We start from the raw sequence: 22,936 nt of genomic DNA on the forward strand, positions 1-22,936 counted from the left end.
TCTGCCGGCTAATTTCCAGGATGTTAATTTGGACGGGGATAAAAATAATTAAGGCATGCGGCTATTCTCGACTTTCCAAATGTTATCAAAACAAATGGTTCAAATTCTGATAGTGACAGTCATTTTGTGGGGTTGTGACGCTCAAAAACAATCTATCTAAAGTTTTACAGCTGCACAGTAGCATCGGATTAGGTTAAAGCAGAGCAGTAGTTTTGTAATTACTCTGTCGTGACAGAGGGGGGAGGCAAAAGGTCTCTACTGAAGGTTTAAATATTAAATCTCCATTTAAACAATAATTCATTATATAATATTTCAATAAATGAATAAAATGTATTATTGGTCCACAATTTCACACATTAGTTACTAAAACAATAGGATGTGATACAAGTTACTTAATTATATATTTATGACTTTTTAAAAAAAATTAAAACTAGATGCTTTACCATTTATAATTTAAATTTGAACAATTTATAATAAAAATACATACTTTATGTATCTGTATTAAATATTTAATATTGGCAACAACTTCTGAGGCAAAGTGAATATTTTTACCCATTGCATTAAATCATAACTCTCTTGTTTACATTATCGTCTACTCAAGATACGCAAATACAGTGTTGATGGAGAAAACACTGGAGAATCATTCATTCAATCATTTTTACACTATGAACTGATTTCAGTTTATCATTAGGTCAATGGGCGTTTGGTCTAAATATTGGACGATATGTTTTTGCATATTTATATGATATAACTGTCAAAGAGAAACTGGTTCTCCATTGCTGCTGCTTCACTTTGCAAACTCCGTACTTCTGGCTGGAAAGTTTGATTGATGCATAAAGTAGTGAAATACTTTAATATTTTCATTAAAGCGTGTGCCCTCAGTGTAGTTTCAAAGATACTACAATCACATAATACCATAATAAATGCAAACTGAATCATATTATGTATAAAATACCCAGAAGAATTATATGCCATTTTAGTCTAAATGAAAATAGCTTTTTCTTCTGGAAAATGAAATGACAGTATATTGAAACATTTGTTAAGGTTTTCCATTTTTAAGGAGGTTAATCTGACACTATTTTTTAATTTATATCATTTTTAAATTGGATACTTCAAGCGTTCACGTCAGTAGGAGGTCAGAAATGAGAGTTGTATTGTTCTTCATGAAAGTGTGTTGGCATCCTGTATCCCTTTTTTGTTTTTTCCCTTTTATTGATTATTTAGATGGCAAATGTGACATGACATCAAACTTAAAAGAAAAATAAGAAAGGAGGATGAAGCCAGTTACAAATATCACTAAAAGTCCAGCATGTTTCCCTTCAATAAATCCACCCCACTTATATGGGCTACTGTTAATATGGAAACTATATTACCTAACTATCATGTGTGTTAGATAGTAAAGCGCCGGTTCTCGGGATGATGCTCACCGTGTTTTGTGCAAGCTCCGAGCAAGTTCACGATGTTGAGGTGGGGACCCAGGTGACTCATGATCTTCAGCTCTGACATCAGGGCCTGAGTCTCACTCCTCCGGGCTGTAGCTGGATCATGAGAGAGAGAGAGAAAGCTGTTAGAAGGAGGGCCGTATGAGGTATGAGACCAGGAGGACGAACAATACTGGGAGCAGGACACACTGTGTCCCTGCCAAACTGCTCAATGACCTGTGGACTGAAACTTGGATCAGGCTGCTCACCAAACTAAAGCTCAGCAGGCCGCTGCGCTCTCCCAGCTCACAGGAATATGCACTGGTGTCACAATATTTGACAGCTATGCAGGGGGCTCTACTATTCACAAAGATTACGCACATGGCTTTGGACGGTGTTTTTACACCGTATGTCTTACATTTCAGCATTTTCACAGCCACTTTTGTGCTGGACTGGGAATGTGTGAGACCATATGCAGTTGCCTCGACCACTCTGCCAAACGCTCCCGATCCAAGAGTGCGACCTGAAACACAAAGAAGGGCTTAGTAGGACAGAGTCTGAATGACCTGAAAGAGACGGAAGAACACTTCTCTTTATTAAAATATCAGCATAAGCACATTTATATGTTTTACTTCTCTATTATTTTTGTTTTGCTTTGTCGCAGATTTTTAAAATGGTACAGTTTATTTTCCTTGAGCAGGGGTCTAACTGAGCAGCCATGGGAAGCGTCCTGCTTGCAGGGGAGCAGCTGACTACCAACAGCACATCACCAGATATAAAAGTTTAAAAGGACCTTTAAAAGTGAAGCAGGATTGGAGCCAGTTAGAGAAGTTTAAAAACTTCATTTAGAATTCGAGTGTGGACCGTGCCCAGATGACCCAAACCACTCACAGCACTAAAGCCACCTAGCGATCGCTCCAGTTTAAATTGTCTGCTCTCTTCTAGGGAACACACAGACAATTGACTAGGAGACAAAAAAGAAAGGCTGCAGAACATATTTTAGAACCTCTAAGCTTGAGGACCACGAGACCTAAAACAAATGCTTATATAGAAGTCAATAAATTGATCAACAATAAAAAAGAAATAACAAAATACATTAGATGAATAACTGTGTCAAATGAAATACAATTACCCTAAAACAATCATAAATATATTAATTAAAAGCAGTTTAACACCAAAATAAATGTATTTAACTGATGGTTTCAGTTATTTGAAGTCTTAACAAAAATATCATGAATATTTATTAATCTACTTATTAATTGTATAGTGTTATGTACATTTTTATTTTGTTTTATAACTTTTGTTTAGCATTTTGTTGTTTTTGTCTTCAATATCAGGATATATTGCTTTATAATCCTCTAAAAGGCTCATTACGTAGCTTACCACTCTTCTGTTAAATGTATAAACTGGCAGCACGTCCAGTCAAGTTCATTTGTAGACCACATGCCACATGCAGAGTTTTACACGTTTACATCAGCGTCAGTTTCCTGACTGACCCCAGCTCTCCACACTGACATCTGTCTCCTTATGGCATGAGGACTCACCCAGTACCAGGTGGTCTCGGGGCATTTCCCAGGCCAGGTCGTAGGGCAGGTGGATGGGGTCCACGTAGATGTACTCATGTCCGTCCTGGCTCACAGATTCTATCACCTTCCATCTGATCTCATAGCGAGGTTTCTGAGAACACAGGAAAAAAAAAATACAAAGTCACACACGAGAACAAAACAAAAGGTTTCTTTTCAAGATTTCCATTCAAAATACGTTATTTTTGCTCATGAAGAGAAACTTAAAAAAGGGCTAATGTTTGAGTTTGTCTTACCTTCCTCCAGACAGCAATGAGGATGATGAAAGACAAGATGATGATGACCACTAAGGCCAGAACAGCAGCCAATATTGCCACTTGGGAGAACAGGGCTGCAACAGGCATAAGGGCACAACATTATTCACAGTTTAGACAAGGTTATATTTCAAAATCTAAACTAGTTGTCTCAAATTGTTTTTCAATGTTTATAGAAGGATTGATATTTGTTGCTTGAGTACAACAAATTGGATAATATTTTGTTTCGTCACCAGAGTGATCTTACTGTTAGGCGAAAACCTCACACTGCATCTCTAAAGTATAAACTTTTAATACTTTAATATTATGTGTTGTGTAATTTAACATGAATGCAATATAACTGTATCTTTTATGATCATCATGTTTTACTTATTTACCAGTAAAGTTGTACATTTACGCAGCAAAAAAAGTAAACATACATTTGATATAATGCTCTACTCTGTAACATTACTTTGGGCAGGTCCCTAAACTGGCACTAAAATAAAACAATAAAATGGGACAACAGGACACCTACTGCTGGACACCAGTTTGACGTCTCTTCTGTCGATGAGCCCTGCTTGGTTGCTGGTCTCGCATCGAACTGTGACCTGCTGAGGCTTATGGAAGGTCACCTGGCTCCGCACTTGGCTGGTTTTACGCGTCTCACTATAGGTCACGTTGGTCTGGATGCTCAGCAACCCTGGCTTCTCCGTCAGCGGCTGCCACACTGCTGTCTGGTTGCTACACCTGCAGCCAGGAGGACATCGGATCAGCTGGGGAGTGGAGGGCGTGTGTGTGTGTGTGTGTGGGGGGGGGGAATCACAAGAGCTGCAGCGGAGTGTAAAGTCAAAGCAGACGCACCAGATTTGAAAGTCAAATAAATTTGTGTGTATGGTCAGCCCCCTAGTGTTCCCTGTGTGACACTTCAGTGGTGAATGAGTGGTGGGACTTACTTGAGCATGCTGTCACAGCTGTACCACAGTATGGTTGGGGTTGGCACCCCCTCTGCTACACAGGTCACCAAGTGCTTCTTCCCTGGGAGATGGTGGTCGGTCAGGTCTTTAATCTGAGAGGGAACTACACACACGGGGAGCAGCGGCCATTAATCATCACCGACTTGGAAAAACAAAACAAAATCTTCATTTTTTTTTTCAATCCACAAACAACAAATTACCTTCAAATAGTGCGGCCTATGTAGAGAAAGTTCACAAAAACACCCTTCATAGAGGGATCATTTTAAGTTTCCTAAAACATCCTCTCACCTTTGACTTCCAGGCCAAAGGTCACTTGCTTTGTGTCATCTCCGTTGGTAACAAAGACAGTATAGAGACCCTTCTGCTCTGTCCTCACTCTTACCAAGGTGAGAGTAGTGACATACCTGAGTTCGAGGAAACATGAAAACAAAAATGAGAGGAATTCTAAAAATATGTGAATATACAACGATGTTTTCCGCCAATATTCTGTGGATGAACTGCTAAATATTTCTCTGGAGAAATTTGTGTAACTCATACACTAAAAATGACTGGCAGGGGGCCACAGATTTGCTTGGATCTATTTTAACATGCTGCAAGTTGACTGACATTCTGTGCAAATATATCGTGCTTTCTCTCCTAAAACAGGGCGTATATTTCGAGCTTGTCTAGGAGACTCGGTGGGATGTTTTGGAAAACTAAGAAAGAGGCTGGGCCTAATTTTGTAGTGCATTTTTGGATCCAAGCTTTTGAGCCTCATGAAATAATAAAAGGAAGTTCTTGGTTGCTCTCGAATGTTAGGTGACATTTTGTTAAATGACTTAACTGCAGACCTCTTTTAAGGGGTAAGTAGTCCCTTGAGTGATAACCTCTGATACAAACACTGTAAATATGTACTTTTGAATTAATAGTTTCCAAGAATTTTGTAGACTGCACCTATGTTTTATCATGTTTCTATTTAAATTGATAAAATAAGATGTTCTATAGAATGTATTATGTGCTGTCTGATTGTCAGGCTGCATGCAGGTGGGGGGTGGGGGGGGGTGGCAAAGTCGTTTTATTCTTTTTTCTTACATTTCATACATTGGTCCAAACTTGGGGAGCGACTTGAACTCTTAGTGCGTGAGCCATGTCAAAGAAAAATTTACCTTACAACAGAGGATTTTTTTAATTCACATTTATTGTTTAAATTTAAGTAATTTACTATAAAAAACATTTTGTATAATTTGATGGTTTTTTTTTTTTAATGTATTTGTATCAGGGGCTTCAAGGTGTTTGGTAACAGACAGGCTTATTTATTTCTCTATCTTTTTGTGGACCTGGCCTACGGTTCATTTTTCACAAAGATTATTTTTGATTTTAATGTGTGTTGACAATAATGTGAAAACACAGTCCTGCAATTAAAACTTTGTTTGGAATTTGTGTGAAAGACATTAGTGAGTTGTGACAGGTATTTTGTGTTTATGGTTCCTGTGTGATGAATGATGGAGCCCTCTAGAGAGTATTGTGTTTTTCTCTGCGGAGGCCTTATCTGGTGATGACTGATGAGAGCTAGATGCTTGTGGAGGCTGTCACCCTATCATGGGTCAAGCGCTAATTGTTCAAATGTACCAAGACCTATGAGGTGTTCAGTTGCTTTGTGGTATGTGGTGCATTTTTCTGACCCCGGTTGGATGCTTTACCTTATTTCATGCTCTTGTCTGATTGTGATTGTTTTGTCTCCCTTGATGGTGGTGCCATCTTTGGTCCACAGAACCTGAGGGGGCGGGTAGGCTTCAATCTCCACTCTCAGCTCCACGTTCTCTTGAAGTTTGGCTGAAATGTTCACTTGCTGTGCAGGCTTCACATCCACGAAGCCTTGTTCTAATCGGAAAAAATATATATATGAAAAAAATAAAAAATATCATCAGCAATATAAATACAATGTCCCAAATGTATCTTATCTTGGGATAAAAACCTTAAATCATATATGGATCTATGGGTTATCACCATTTAAGTAATGTGGTGAAATTGCTGGCAAGCAGGAGCATATCCCATTTACACTCCCAAGACAGTGAGGTGGATTAACACCATTTAGAGTCCCTCTTTTAGACACTGGATGAATGTAAAGTCAATATTTACACTCTTTTAGCTTTTTGGTCTCCACCAAATTCAGAGAGAAATATCTGTCTCTTTCGGCTCAACTATGTACACATTTTTGTGTCTAAAAACACGAGACTGAACCCAAACAGTAACGTTGCGCAAGAGAAATAAAACAAAGACTTACAGTATATGATACTATGAAGTATCATATATCTGAGAAGATTTGCAGAGTTGGGCAATAAATGTATTATGTTGCTTTAAATTAAGTCTCTAAACGTTACTTTAATAAAGACAGTGGACTGTAGTGATGGTGTTCGTTGTTGAACTTCTGTGACCAAACAGTATGTGTCTTTTCCACTGAGGAGTCCAGTGTGCACCACTGAACTGTCCTGGAATCCTGTCTCCATTGAACATGGCGGTTCAAGCTATTTAAGGGTTTTATAAACATAGCACACCTCGCTGCAGATTGAGTAAGCATTCAAAAACCCAAACTGCACTCAGTGACGGTCAAGAGACAGAGCATGGAAGAAAAGTTCAGTCTGGTGAATCCTGCTTTTATTGGCTCTCTATAACTGCTGCTTGTAGGACGACTTCATTGCTTGGATGCTGACTTACTGTATGTTAATGTTTGAAGTCAAATCTCAGCTACACAAACACTTGTGCACTTTGAGTCTAAATATAAAGTTGCGGTACACCCTGATTTAAAGTTCTCTTCTTCAAGGTATCACTAAAAGCATCCACACCATGCTAAAGGTTTATTTCGCTCTTTGAACAGAAATAAATAGAGCTGATCTTCATTTTCTTTAAAAGAAGCTCCTATCCCACCTGCAGCTTGACATAATAAGCAGTTTCCTCTCTGCCAGCGAAACACAATAATAATCCGTAGGGCGTCAGTTTGTTTTAATTTTGTGTAAGTGTGAGGGGGTCTGTCTAACCGAGCACAGTGATGTTGACGCTGGCAGACGCAGTGTGGTCTTGGACACTCTCGTGGACATGGCAGATGTAGTTTCCACTGTTGGCCACCGTGGCACGAGGGAAGATTAGGTAGGAGCGCACGATCATGGCGGACAGGACGTCTGTCAGCGGCTTAACCTTGACAAGCTTCAAGAGAGAGGGACATCATAAGCATGGAGCAAATTTATTATTACCATGTTGAATGTCATCAAAATTTAAGTGGTCCAACATTTGCACAATGCAACCTAATGGAAAGAGGTGTCTTTTCTTTAATAAGTGTCCAATAATCTCCAGGATATCACACATTGGTGAGTGTCGGAAAATATTATCTGAGGTGTACTCCTTAAGAGGAGCAAAAGATGATGAAACAGAGACAGACTATCTTAAAAATGTTCCAAAAAATGAACCCACAAATACTCGGGTACCACGGACACCACGTGTCCTGAGTATAATTCGCAGGGGGATAAAAATCGAGGTATGTCTCTACATCTTGATATAATTTGGGCTTGGCCATGAGACCCGAGGGAGATTACAAAGGAAAAGCTGAACAAAAACGCTTGTTCTGCTCCACTCCTACTCACCTCTCTGTTGGGGATATCCCAAGAAAAAAACACAAGTTCCGATCCGTGCGCCGTGCAGTTTACTGTCAGCGGTTCTCCCTGCTTCAGGACGGCCTTTGACGCATTGATGTAGGAGTCGATGGCTTCCGGGACTGAGATTAAACAAAACAATATGTAGAAAAGTCTATCTCAGTACTAATCAATCATGAAGTTATTCAAAAATAACCCTGAAAATAATATTTGTATTTAATCAGTCAGAAAGTACAAACTTGGCAGCTAGCGCCAGTAGTTCAATCTCAGCTAACAAAAAGTTTACAGCTCCAACAACGTGAAAAATGTTCACATTTTTCTATGGTAACAGCTTGTGCAGCACTTTTCGATGCCAAATGTCCAGTGTTGATCTTCTCTCTGAAAGATACATCCTGCAGTCTTCTTAAAATCCTGAATGTTGTCCACCAGAGGTTTGTAAGGTGACCAAATAATGTTTGATAATAAGGGAATGAATTGCACTTTTGGACTTACATTACTTTGGCTCGTAGATTATGCTGCCTAAGCTGTTTCTGGAAATGTGATGGACTTTTTATGGGATTTTTCTTTTTTTTATGGTGCTTTGAAAAGATATACTCATTAACTTTAATAGTTTGGGTGTAGGCTGAGATTGAATTAAAGGGGCCAACTCAGTGTGTGTGTTTGCGGGATCTCTGGTGTTTCAGCACACGTGGGGGTGAGTTGATAATGACTGCAGTTTATATTTTGGGAAGAGCTGTTTCTCTAAGTGAACTCTTTAACCTGAACACCTACCTACAATGCTGTAGACGTAAAAGGCCTGAGACTCTTTCACCTCCCCGTTCAGCTCTCCACGACACACATAGGTCCGCTCCTCCAGCGGTGCCTTGTACCCCTCACTGGGGACATAGAGCCCTCCGATGGGTGTGTCAGTGCCCTTCTCATACAGGGTGACATTGATGTTCGGGTTGGTGACCACACAGGGGATAGTGCCTTCCTCATTGGTCTTTGTTACCATGCCATGGGAGCTCTCTACGAACCACATATCAGGGTCTGGAGACAGAAAGATGACTCAACAACGGCTGTGTCTTTGCTTCATACTTCAGTGTGACATTCACAAGGAGAAAGCAACGTTTTTCCAGTGATTCAACGCGTCTTCCTTTAAGATCTTCCTGAAGGTCTCTCCACGCTGTAAACACTCAAAAATCTGTTTGCAGAAGTTCTTTTATCTTTTTTCACTTTTCCAATGTGAACACATTACAAACTTGTGACCTGACGTGCATACAGTATGGAACTGAGTCACAATGAGATTGATTTATGGCAAATTTTACAAACTTTATGACACTAAAAGGTAAATCAAAGGGAAACAAACCTGGGACAAACAAAGCCACCTCCTTAGTTTCTCCAGTGTGTCGATCAATGCACTGATACACGCCTGTGTGCTTCCAGCTCACACTCCACAACGTCAGAGTGCTGGCTGTGGCATTATTTTGTACAATTTCGTAGCTTTGACGGACGTTTTGAACAGCTTCTACTTGAAAATACGGCACGTCGTCCCCCTTAAAACCCCAGGTCGTCTCCCCCGAGCCAGAGCAGGTGAGGGTGACAGAGGAGCCCTCAGCCAGGACCAGTTCTTTGTCACCAGGCGTGATCTCCAGGCAACACAGTTCAGGGCAGAGACAGAGGAGAGCTGGAGTTTGCACAACAAGAAAAAAAAAAGTTTAGGATGGAGGTCAAAGAGACAGCAGCATGAAGTCAAAGGTTAAGTCAACAATGGAAGTCAGATCCTGCTCTATCTCTACATGATGAAGGATATGAGTTGTCCGGAGCAGAATAGTGGGAGGGTAATGATGCCAAGGCAGTGACAAATGTATTTAAAATGACAGAGGAGTTTTGTCCTTTGCATCAAAGCGTTGTTTTATTTAACAGCCTGGACAACTTATAAATAATCCAAAAAAGATGCTTTATAATTATTTTATTCTAAAATTTGAGCATCCTTTATATTATTACTCCACTATACCCTACACTCCTAAGTAAGTACAAGTCGTGCAAAGTATTAAATTTGTGAAGTAGGATTTAAACATTTTGGAAAAAAAAAACGTATTCAGTTGCTTAAATTATAAAACACTCTAAACCCATGCTTGGCATCCAACTCTTCGCTTCCCTCCAAAACCACCTCTCTTTCTTTCTCTTTTTGTTGGTAGAATGAAACTGAGTTCTCACCTGTAAATGTAACTGTCAGGTGGAGCGTGGATGGCGTCACCCTCCTCATGGTGGAGGCCTTCAAACCACTTGGTTCTGCAAACAAACAGGGTGTGTAACAGTACAAGTGAAACCCCATGTTTCATTTTTGGAAATATTTTTCACATATTGTATTAGTATTGTAATAGTTTAAAAAAAAAAAACCATTCTGTCCATAAAATTCACATAAAATTCAAATCAAATTGAACAAAACAGCAGAAAGATGTAATTTGTGTTCACACTAATTGACACACAACTCCTCCATGGTTAACATCTGTTCATAAGAGATGAGCTTTATATCATGATGGAGCTCCATCAGGCCAGGTTAATGGAGAAAATAAATCACATTGCGTGTCAGAACAATCTGCTTCAAATAAAAAGAAATTACACAAAACCACGCTCTGCTCAAATTAAATGGAAAGAAACAAAAAGCATTCAATTTGTTGTCAAACTGCTTTCATTAATGGCCTCTGTCCGACACAGAATCTGAGGGTGCAGACACAACTCTCTCTGGAGGTATTTGATGCCTCAGTGCACCAGGACAGAGCAACAATGTCTGGCTCTTTTTGTTCCTGGTTCACCAGCACTCTGCCCACTAACAAACGGGTCACTGTGTGCAGCTTTGCACCACGCTCGCTGGCAACAAAGCTGCGTCCAAGCTATTCTAGAGCCGTGCTGAGCCATTAATTGGTTTTGGTCAAAACAAAAGTGAAAATAAGGGCATTCACATAAGCAGCTGACAGAGAAATGTACTTGTAAGTTTTGAAATGTTGCTTGGTTTGCAACAATAATGGGATATCAGATTGTACACCAATGTGACATTAACATCCCAGAAGTGATTCAGTACCTACTGAGGTCAAAGTTAAGAATAGCTCACCATCATCCCATCACTAGCATTAACTAGTGTTCGCAAAGACCTGAAAGCTCTAATTTCACAGTGCAGTAAGAGGCCAGAGGAAAAAGATGGAAGAGGGGAGGGGTGGTTTGTTGTTATGTTTTGGATGGGGGTTAAGAACTGCAGCACACAGACGTCTGGAAACAGTTAAGGATGGATCACAGGCCTGTACGCAAGAGGGTGGGAAAGAGAGAGAGGGCGGAAGAATGAGTCTTGGGAAGAGCGAGGGTGGAGGGGGAAGACAAGGAGTGAGCCAGTGGAAAAATTGTGAAATATATGTTGAGAAATCTTACGCCATTTAACATTTTTACTTGACAATGCACTCCAATTTTACAATTTCTATTTTAAGAATTTGGACTATCTTCATGCATTATGTAATAAATGACATCCCTCCATCCTATCTGAAACTACTGGTCTTCTCCGTTTTCATTTAACTTTGCATATCTGGTAACACCACCTTTAATGTATCTATCAAACTTTATCTAATGGCTATATTTTCAGGTACAAAAGATGTGAACGCTCTGGTCACTCAGGGTGTGATGACGAGAAACCCAAGACAAAACCAAAGCCAGTTACTCAAACCAGATACACGTTGTCTCTCTAAATTAACTGCCTTTGGCACTTCCGCTCCCAAAATGAAAAGCTCAGAGCTCTTGAGTTGCTCCAAAAACATGACTGGTCCATTTCCTCCCCCGCCTCCTGGTTCTAATAAAAAGGGGCGAAGGAGAGACAGATGGAGAGCAAGACAGAGTGAGAGAAACTTTTTTATTTCTTTGCTTCATAGTTCAAACACATGCACACGTAAACATTCTTACTGGCACATAGAGCATGCTGCCATGCACATACTATACACACAGGCACACGCTGTATTACAGCCAACCCCTCATTATTGAAACGCTGCCTTTACACACATTCACACACACACACACACACACACACACACACACACACACACACACACACACACACACACACACACACACACACACACACACACACACACACACACACACACACACACACACACACACACACACACACACACACAAATAGACGTCCTCCCCCCCCGTTTCCCCTTTTTGTCACTGGTGTCTGTGTACAGTTTGTGTTCCCACAGTATTACTCTGAAACTTTCCCAGGACCGCTGATACACTTGGGACTGGGCTGTTGATGACGGCAGGAGCAGAGGGGTCACCTCATCCCTGGGGGCCCCAGAAACAAGTGACGCGGGGCTGTCCACTGAGGAAGCCATACATTAGCGCTCAACAAGTACCAGTAACCTCAGTGTCAGTGATGGGGGCTTTAAGCGACAACTGCTAAAGGCATGTGTCATTTGACTACTGCTGCCATGTTTGCTAAAACAAGTCAAACTGCTACAGTAAGGGTTATTGCAGGATGTGAATTTAGATATCAGATCAAATAGCAGAAAACCTTCTTAAATTGACAACAATCTATGTGTTTCTTTGGGTCTTTGAAACGGACGGAAAAATAATGTTTGGCTACTGTAACATGATAAGGTTTCATGTTGACTGATGGGCAGTGGGAGACTATGAACAGAGGCCTTTAAGAGGGAATCTGACCCTAAAAATGGGATGTGCTCAGTAGGATCATGGGCCAAAGGCAGCCAGAAGACCACGTCTACAAGAGTTTAGAGAGTGAACACTACAGCAGGAAATTGTCAAAAATAAAATAGTGCTAATATTTGTCGTGGTCAAGTCTTTGTGTGAGAAAAGAACAAACAATGTTCTGGAGTGTTAAAAGGGTCAGGACACTAGACAATCTGCCAAGAAGGTTTGGCAACATTTCAGTGACGTTAGTAAAAACACTTGGTAGCAGCTTGATCCCTGAACCACAAGGCTGCTCTTTGTTTGAACCACAGAGACAATAGTCATTTACAGTAAGTAATGTCCACAACATCCATAAATTAAGTCAAGTGGGTCTCAGTCTGTGGAAGAGATCCTGCAGAGGACCTCTAAGGAGCTGAGAAACATTTTTCAAAATGTTTATTATTGTCTTAATCTTTGAAATGAGATACTGCATTCCCACAGTCATCTTGGGGGTCTGAAAAAAATAAACCGTGTTTATGTTAGCGATGGCATGGTAATCGCCATGCGGCATAAATTGTTATCACTCTGTTTGAGTTTTCCCACAGATGCTGGGAATTTGGTGGCTGATTGACCCTTCCCAGTTTTCATAAACAACCCTGCTACACTCGAAGTGTCACCAGCTAACGAGGAAGAATGCTCAAGTCGACCTCAGCGGGACGCACGCAGCCCACGCTCTGCCTCAGGATACAGCTAGTGTGTAAACCCCAGTCCCTCAGCAGCCTGTAATCCCACTCCTGGGATTATCTATATATACTGTAGCTGCATGTTTCAGTTAAACATCTGGCAGTGATAAAGCCGTCCTCGATGAGGTGGGAACTGCTGTCTGAACCACTTTTGCAGCCAACTGTTTGTTTGACTGCATCCCAAAGGAGGGGGAGAAGAAAAAGTGTAATCTATAACAAAAGAGAGAACGATTTCCAAAAAGCCTCCCAAAGTGCAGCTGGAGAGCTCCAACTTCCTGTACTGGGAAATGTTCTGGCCTTGTGTGGGTGTAAAGCAGTGATGCACCACTGACACAGCAGACCATCATAACCACTAACCAAATATTCCTACAGAGACAACAAGAGACACCACAATGAGTACAAGACCGACTGCAATGAAACTTCTACAAAGAGAAAAACACCCTTAAATAACAAGCTGCACAGAAAAGATGTAAACTCACAATCAGAAGTGAGGAAAAACAAGAACAAAATAAGAAGAAAGAAAAAATCAATGCAAGAACGGACAGATTAGACCGATGACAAAGCATGACAAACCATTAACACACCACAAGAATACTGCACATAGCTCCAGACGGTGGAAAAAACAGCAAAGGGAGCATGCAGACATGCAGAATATACTTTATGGGAAACACCACATCAAAGTGCAGAGTGGGACATCAGGATTGCACACAGTCTTACATCACAGACAGTGATGTTTGTTCTGTTGAAGTGCCCAGGAAGCTGTGATCTGCAACATAAACATCTCCAATTTAGCGGTTACTTCTTTCCAATGCAAACAATTACTGTTCAGATAAGACAGAATATAAACTGACACTGAAATATTTTTTTAGAAGATCTACTTTCTTATATCACTACACTAGCTGCCGCGCAGAATAAATGTACACGTGCCATATTTGTCCTTTTCTAAGATGGCGTTTTTAGAAGGATGCCAGATTTTCTGGACGTATCTCTGAACAGCAGGACTTTGGCGAGCTCTGTGGGAAAAAAATGACCCTGTGTGTCTTTGTTAAAACAAACGTCCATTTTTATCACGCGTCTTGGACGGACCATCCCCCCCTGAGGAAAACCTTCTGGTCCCTCGTCAGCAGACCCGTGATGCATTGTTCCCACCCCAACGCGGCCTCAACGTCTACCAACTCCATCATGACTAAAACACAAACTTTACATCGCCAGAACTGTAATTATTACTGATAACCTACAGGCCCATAAAAAAAATTAAAAAAAATCCAGCTACAATCACATGCATGTAACAACATCCTATCAGAAGATGTGAGTTACTGTAAGCAGAAAGTGTTCAGTCTACTCATAGAGCCAGTGCTCGTCTCACAATAACTTTCTGGAGTGTAAAAGAAGACAGAGACTTTATACATCTACATTTATGTTACTTCAATGCAAAGGTGTTTGCTTTTATTTGTTTTGTTAAAGCAGTCTTGGAGCAATATGAGGCGTTTAAAGGAATATTAATTGTTGTTTTTTTGCCAGCAGCGGACATAAAATCAAAACATAACAGACTTTGCTGAATTCCTGTTCCTGGGTAGTTTAAACTTAGCGATTCCACTCGGGAGTCTAGATCCCGAGGGCGGGAGGAATACTGCAATTGCTGACATCAGCAGCTCATCTGGGCTTGGTTGATTACACAGGACAATTTACTGTAATGTGATGACCTCATAAGTCAAGAAACAAACTTTTGACAAAAGATTGACACGATGTCAAAAGGCACATCTGTTATCCAGTTTATATTGTATATTTCAAAACAAGAAAAAATTATATATGGGCAACACTGCCTCTCTTCATTTACATATATATATATATATATATATATATATATATATATATATATATAACATATTCATTGATTTTTATTGAAATGTGTTCATATTGTTCGGGACCCAATGTCCAGAGAAGTAGAGTTGTGCAACAAACAACTCTGAGACCAAGTTTATTCTTCCACCAGAAATTATATTATATCAAAACATGACAGACATCAGAGCCAGAGTCTAAATTGCCAAAAAGGGGCTGGCAAGATAGTCTATTCTCCCTGACATGACGAAGGAGATGGCCAGGTATCTTGTGAGCTGAGGTGTGATGAGATCACCGGCCAATATCACCCAGCAGGTGGATCCCCACATCTCAGAAGACATCTGAAAAAATACAAAAACTAACTGAAATTACATAATAGCAGTCCTATAATGAAAACTAGAACAGCTTGGCACAAAGTCAGTGACCGGCCTCACATCTGGGAACCCTGCTCTCTTCCCACTGGTTTGCAGACCGTGGGGTCTTGCCCAAAGCATCCTCGTTAAAACAGATGGAGCAAAGACACTTCCGGGTATTTGATCTGTATTTGGCTTGAAGCGGACGTTGAATTGGAACCGTGCTCGCTGTGATTGATGACGTTTAACAAGCACGCAAGGGCACAACTAAAGACGAGAATGTAGACAGACAAAAGGACAAAAGGCTTAGCATATCACATTTGATATGATTTGGATATGGCAAACTGGTTTCAGTGACATCAGGTCGGAGGGCAAAAGACTGTTCACTCAGGAAGGTGGCAATACGCGCCGCTCAAATGTTGTATATTTTCTAAACAGTTTGGTTAATTTATCGGCTTCCGATTCACTCTCCTTTTTGCTCATTTTTTGGTCTCCTCCGCCACTATTTCCTCAAGGACATATCTGGCTCATTAGCAACTAAATGCTCCATTACATTCATTGTGAGTTTTGTAACATTTCTCCAATCTAGTGCTGAGCAGGTATTACAGCTGACTTGCAGCCTGCTGTGATCATAAACAGTGGGCCAGAGAATAAATTAAAACAGTAAGGACAGAAAAGCAAACTAATCATGAGAAAGATGCCAAAATGCCCGATATAGCTGTATGAAATGTAGAGACAGGTTTAAATTTTCTGTTGGTTCACTACAAGTGACCTATTTTAAGTTACATGTTGTCATGTTACTTAATTGATTTAATGAAACAGGAAAATTTAACTTTACTTTTGAAAAAGTTCTGGTGAAATGATAATCATATCATACCACACATATTTCTTCACTCTAAATCCTTTTGTGTCAAATATTTTGGCAAGAATGTTTGGGACAGACAGAGTCTGTGGAGAGGTCTTCATTTGTTATGACAATGTCTGGCTGACAGAAATAGCTTGTCAAGATTTGTGACACTCTTGCACTGACCCTGAACTACATTTTACAGTAACACAGCTGGACACTGAACTTTCAAAAGTTCTGTCTCACACAAAAAACTGCTTGTACGCTGTAACTTAAGGGGGTAAAGCTGTGCTGAAGTAATCTCAAGTTTGCATTATCAGCATAAAACAATACTATTATCCCAGTTCATAAATCTCCCAATTGGTTTCTTTTGGTTCAGTGTTTGACAACAGAGTCTGTGAGGTCGTATCTCCGAAACCAAAGCGACTCTGTACTCATGCTGGGGCAACACATGTTTGGGAAACTGTGGATTTTGGTTTGCTCCCTTTCAAACAGAGTTGTAAATGCCGTTTGTAGTGGCGGTGGAAGGGATGCAAAGGGCTTCTGGGTAAAACTGATGGCTGTAGACTGGCAGTCTTAGATGTGGCTAGTGTTTGATATCAGTTTAATGATATACGTTTCTTCTCATTTGGGAACCTAAATGAAGTAAATGGAGTTGAGATATCAAAAACTAAAGCAGCTTCTGTCATGGAAGTCATGGAAATTTTTCCCTTTTTACGCAGTAAACTTCTGGGTTGCAACCAGTGCCAGTCAAATCAAATCGCCCACTTCCTAGGGAATACAGGTATGTGCAGCTTAAGTGAATATATTTGCTGGCATAAGGGACACTACATCCTCCAAGTTTTTCTTGAGACCTCTCCACCAATCTTCATGGTGCTACCTTCCTCTTTCCTGCACACCGGGCGTCCCAGGAAAGCTTGAGGGTATAAGACCCCCAGCCTCATGAGAAATGGAATACACCTACACACATTTGCATTCCCCCTGATCTTACTCGTCCACACCCCAGAAAGAAAGAAACTGAAACAGCTGAATACAATTAGGACCGACTGGCTTTAAATTCCACTTGTTTTCCTTGTTATATTTTTGCAGTTCTGGAAAAATGTATATGATGTAGAGTTTGTAGATCTGATATCACTATATCTAATAGATGGTATCTTCTTGAAGCTGAAACAAACAGATAAACTCAACAAAATTTAACTTGGTCTCTATTTTCAACTGCAAATTATATTCTTATCTTGTAAAAGCAGCTGGCTGTTTTTCTTTGTCTTCCTTTCCCACTGCACTGTATCACCAACTCCAACATGTTTTTGTTGGAAAGAGGACAGCACAAACTCCACAGAGAAAGTACAGGGCTTTAAAAGAATCAGATGAAGACCAAAACTTCCTGCTCAAAATCTGTATTGTTTCTCATGCAGTAAATTCAGAGAGGAGCTCATATGGGGCTGAAAGAAACAGTCAAATAATTTACTGGAGTAAAGGTAGGAAACCACAATATAAAAATACTTGACTAGAAGTCAAAGTCCTACATTTTACCAAAGATCCCTGAAAACTGATGTTTTTGACATTTTGTGAAATACTTTTATTTTTTGCGGAGTTTGATAAAAAGATCAATGCAGCTCTCGTGTCTGCACTGTATGACGCTGGAGGCAGCAGGCAGTTTACTTAGCACAAAGAAACAAAAGGAACAGCTATGAATGTTTTCTTAAAAACCCTATTAGGTTTTTACTTTTCATTTGTTTACAGAGGAATCAAAAGATATATAAGAGAGTTTATAAGATCTTCAGTTAAATGTTTGGACAACTCTGTTGCATGTGTGAAAAAGACACCTTTTGTTGTCATAAAAGAAAATTATATTAAATCAAATAAATGAATGTTTCCTCAATGGTTCCAGTGCAGGAGTGGCTGTGCTTCCTGCCTGAAGATGTGATACAGCTGCCTGTCAGCTCTGCGTGAGTGGGCGGGAGGGAAAGAAGGAGGCAACGAGGGGGAGGCCAGATGGATGGGCAGCCGTACAGGATGCTTCACTGCAGCACCACTTAGTGTTCTTCAGTAAAGCTGTGACTCAAGTATAAAGTATAAGCACGCATGACTGATAGCCTTACAAAGAAACACCAGCTCAGGTAAAAGTATGAATGGTGAATTATGAATCAGACTATGAATAAGGGAATAAGTCAGAGATTTCTATATTTAAAAAGAGTAAAGATACGCTCATCAGTCACTGTATCAATAATCACGAGATGTTTTCTAAATCAATATTTCATCCAGATATAAACGTCGCACGCTCGTTTTCAAATGGTGGTTGTTGAGCAGCTGCGCTCTCAGGTCATGCCACAGAGGGTAAATCAAAAGCGGACAGAATAGGATCAATGTGTATCAAAACTTGCCGCTGAGCCCAAATTGTTACATATCGGCTCTCTGGAGCACATGTGAGCTGAATCAGACTCTTGGCATGTTTTCTGCATGGTCATAATAAGAAGCACATTTTCTCATAGCGGCTGGCATGCAAAGATCCAGGAAACAGCTGATGACCAAGGATTAGGTCTGGGCCAGGGGAATGGAGCCGACTGGGCTGCACAGCATCAGGGTCGGGGAGAAGAGCTCTGCTGCACAACATACCAGCAGCCTGACGCACAAGGAGGAAAATCCCCACTGGTCCGAAGAGAATTTTTTTTTTTTTCTTTTTACAAATCCTACTATAAAGATTTGTCAGAGCAAATCTACTGTTTGTAAGTTGGTGCTGACAAATTCAGCAAAGGACATTCAGCTGATGGTAAAACTATGATATGAATGCAATACAGTCTAATACCGTTGATGGTAAAAGTATGACATGTATGCAAGTTTTCCAGCATCTCATCTACAATACTTAACAATGCCTGGACGGAAATAGCCACAGAGACAGAGAAGATCAAAAACTTCAAAAGGAAACTTCTATATGTAGAGGAGGAGAGCAGCATACACTGAACACATGCCAATGTTGTTTTTATTACAACTGATGCTAATCAGTATCTCTCATATCAAAAAGGTCATCTGTATACAGAAGATGGATGTGCAGTTAACAAATCCAACAACTTGAATACCACAGCGGCCATACATGGCAGGGAAGTGGGAAGGCTTTCAGGTGCAGAACATATGGCAGATTAGAGTGAAAAGACATGCATGCCACATGTGTCTCAGCCATGAAATAGCTCCCATTGCTCTAATGTAACTTGCTCCAGGTACTAAAACCTTCTCCTGTGGTAAATTCGGAGATGATTCAACAGATTGTTTACGTCTGCGTCCCTCGGACGGGAGCAAGTCACCGGTTTATGAGAGATGAAGCTGTAAGCTGGTATGTGTTGTCACTGAAAGGAAATCCATCCAAAGTTAAAGAGGATGTTGATGACAGTGACTGATGCCAGGTCTAATATCAATACACAGCCATGGTTTTTCGATGAGCTTCTCCATGTAGCTATGTGGAGAAGATTGATTTTGTAAGGGCCATTGACAGGGGAGGAAAGAGACTGATGGTTTAGCAGTGAGGACCGTCAGTTCACTCAGGGTGACTGGAAAGGGCTGTATAAACAAGCTCTTTAGCAGTGAAGCACAAAGTGGAGCGCATACAAACAGCTTGCCCTATAAAACTCAGTGTGTGTGTGTGTGTGTGTGTGTGTGTGTGTGTGTGTGTGTGTGTGTGTGTGTGTGTGTGTGTGTGTGTGTGTGTGTGTGTGTGTGTGTGTGTGTGTGTGTGTGTGTGTACCCGAGACCCTGGGACACCTTGTCAAACGTATTCTCTTAGTGGGAAAATAAACAATGTTAAATTTGTAGTGTGTAATGAGTAAAACGGTGTCTATGTGCAGAGATGCAAGCCATCACCATGTTGATGTTTGAACAGGTTGCTCACACTCTTTCACATTGTAATGCCTGGTGTGTACACATTCAAGAATGCGGGTTAACAAATACCACCAACAGAGACACATTACCATTAACTAGCAACAACATCACAACAAAACAAGCTCTAGAGCAACTTAAATATGATTATATTAATCCATTTAATCTATTAAAGCTATATGAGCATTAGGTTGAGTGTTATAAGGATGCGGTGCATCCTCTGTGTCAGATGGCTGTGAAATGAAATCTGTCACAGTGGGCTTGTGAATTTTCACCTCTTTGTTCAGTACATCTTCACTTCTGCCAACAGCTGCCAAGCAGCCGTGACTAACATTAAAATCCTTGACAGTGACAGAGAAGTAGCACCTCTTACCTTCAAACTGATGCTAGACGCGCAGACGAGTCTTCCCTCTCTCAGGTTGCCGGCCAGCAGAGGGAAATCAGAGGAGAGATTTTCAGCCACTTGTCTCCACAGGGGCTGGTGCTTTCAAATGTATAGATCCCTCTGATGTTCAGAGTCTGAGGTTAATCTCTGCTGTCCCAGGAGTCCGTTGGAGGAGGTACTGCACTGAGCTTGGCTGTTTGTTTAGTCAAATCACAGCACCGTGGGGGTCTCTGTCCTCTCTCACACGTTGAAAAAGCCTGCCCAGCACTCAGAAAGAGTGCTGTAAGTTAGAAAAAAAATGTCCCAAAGGAGACATGCACACACACATACACACTCCTTCCCTGACAGATTCGCACAGAGCGGAGTGTCAGTGGTCCGGCCCTGCTGAAGCTGAGAGTGAGCAGAGAGAGGGAGAGGTGGGAGGGAATTGTGAAACAGAGTTGAGCAAAAAGTAAGAGAAGCAAGTTTAAAAAAAAATTGTGAACTAAGAGACGAGACGGAGAAAGAGAAAACTTCAAAATACAGATCAAGTTCCTGCTTGTTTTTCTTAGGTAGCAGCTCAGAGGTCCCGAGCTGGAGTGATTTGTTTATGAATGGAGCGGCGAGCCACTGGAGGTGAACTGAGACAGTCTCTATTGGCAACAGCAATCTGGACCGCATCGAACCCCTCCATAAAACAACAAACACAATAAAAAGGAAGAGAAAGAGTGAGGGTGTAAGAGAGAGGGCCAGGCAGAAAAAAAAGAAAGGGTTTTGGCAGAGCTTATGGTAGCCGGCTTTGGAAACAAACATGGAGGTCTCAGTTTCTCAGGAAAATAACTACACTTACATAATCACACGGAGATTCAGGTAACTTTTCTGTTCCATGTTATCTCTTTTTCTGCCATATCTTATCTCCTTTCTTGTTTCATTTATCCCACATGAAATAACTCAACACCTCCCACTGTCCTCTCCCCTTCTGTCTCCCCTCTCTGGTCTTTCATCCTCTCTTTCAAACACATGCGTACACACACCATGCAAATATATGGCTCTGTTCCTAATGTCATTCTTTCCCAGGATATGAGGGGATGGCTTGAAATTCATAATGCAACCCTGCAGCTGACAGAGGCCTTTTTTCTCTAACAAAGAGGCTGGGAGGAGAGGGGGGCGGAGGGGGTAGGGGGGGGGGTAAATTGGACAGTAATACGTTCTCCTCTAATTGTGAGGGCAAATCTAAAAGCCCTGCAGGCAGTAATGAGAGAGCCAGTGACGCCTCAGCTATAAGATAGGAGGGGAGCAACACCACATAGGAGGCCCACCTTAAAGTATATCTAGTTCTAGCTATGTAATTAATACTTCCCTGCAATACATCTGCTCTGAATCCACCACATTAACCCCGTCAATCTACAGTACACATTGGCATAGTTCAGTGCTTGCTTTGTCAATGAAAATGTAATCACAAAAAAATAATGCCGCAATAATGACAGTCACAGTTGTAAATACTCCTCCACACACAATCCTTTATCAGCTGGAGATAAGACACGCAGAGTGCCTAAACATCCTGCAGCAAACCACAGCTTTAACAGGACACAGTGTGATAATATCTCAAATATTTTTTTTAAATCATCCGAGGTCTTTGCATTTCATAATCATGTATAATTTTAGCATGTTGTTACAATGGAATGCCGGAGAGAGACCACGAAGGGGTGTCTATTGCTCTATATTTGGCAGCAGTCCTGTTTATTCCTACAGCTTGACAGAGTGGTACAGCTCCAAACAAACTGGCCTCCAAAATATTCTGCTACAACAATACTAAGCCTATTCAGACACTCTGAACAGCTAAAGAGTGGTTTCTCTCACTGCTGACCTGAACTGGTGCCATAGCTGGAGTGCAACTAGTGCAACCACCCTGTATGCTGTTGCGGGCTTGTTTTTCTGCTGGGTTTTGGATAAAGCTAAAAGTTATCTTGCTGAGTCCCACAGGCAGGGGCCCCTAAAGAGGCCCCAAGGAGGGGGCAGGGAGGAAGAAGGAGGGAGCGCCAGCGTTTGCGGCCTGGACCTGGAGCTGAACCGAACTCACCTTTGATGGATGAAGATGGATGAAGCCACAAAATGTTTGATCTGGGGTCACAGCCATTTTAAGTTGTGTTGATGAAAGGTCTCTAAACAGGAGGCTCCTCGAAGCTTGATTCAGATGATGTAATTTGGGACTAAACCTGAAAATGAGCCACTAAAATAGCACATGTCTGATGGACGACAACAGCTCAAATCAAATCTCAGAGACAGTGCAACACAATTCAAACAGCATCACAGGACAGTAGAAATGTAATTTAGAGTGGAAACAATTAGTCCAACATTCGACCTGTTAATTAACAGAATCAGGATACTTTGATAATTAATGCATCTTAATTCCCTTGTTTGCTACATGTCTTT

General features: G+C 41.0%; 1 protein-coding gene across 1 annotated transcript in view; it reads right to left on the bottom strand.

Annotated features, from left to right (window-relative positions):
* Positions 1-21,078, bottom strand: part of pdgfrb (platelet-derived growth factor receptor, beta polypeptide) — a 28,380-nt gene extending 7,302 nt beyond the window's left edge. Inside the window, exons 1-14 of the mRNA XM_069719999.1 lie at positions 20,513-21,078; positions 10,034-10,108; positions 9,183-9,500; positions 8,606-8,863; positions 7,826-7,956; positions 7,226-7,391; positions 5,891-6,071; positions 4,500-4,615; positions 4,191-4,314; positions 3,773-3,984; positions 3,241-3,335; positions 2,966-3,098; positions 1,840-1,944; positions 1,428-1,538 (exon numbers count right to left, since the gene is read on the bottom strand). Coding sequence (XP_069576100.1) covers positions 1,428-1,538; positions 1,840-1,944; positions 2,966-3,098; positions 3,241-3,335; positions 3,773-3,984; positions 4,191-4,314; positions 4,500-4,615; positions 5,891-6,071; positions 7,226-7,391; positions 7,826-7,956; positions 8,606-8,863; positions 9,183-9,500; positions 10,034-10,082 — 1,999 coding nt within the window. The 5' untranslated portion in view covers positions 10,083-10,108; positions 20,513-21,078. The remainder of the gene's footprint in view (positions 1-1,427; positions 1,539-1,839; positions 1,945-2,965; positions 3,099-3,240; positions 3,336-3,772; positions 3,985-4,190; positions 4,315-4,499; positions 4,616-5,890; positions 6,072-7,225; positions 7,392-7,825; positions 7,957-8,605; positions 8,864-9,182; positions 9,501-10,033; positions 10,109-20,512) is intronic.
* Between the last annotated feature and the right edge of the window lie 1,858 nt (positions 21,079-22,936).

The sequence above is a fragment of the Brachyistius frenatus genome, unplaced genomic scaffold, assembly GCF_029030835.1.
Source record: "Brachyistius frenatus isolate BFR_SWC_R1_liver_20210118 unplaced genomic scaffold, ASM2903083v1 Contig_229, whole genome shotgun sequence".
Taxonomy (NCBI): Eukaryota; Metazoa; Chordata; class Actinopteri; family Embiotocidae; genus Brachyistius; species Brachyistius frenatus.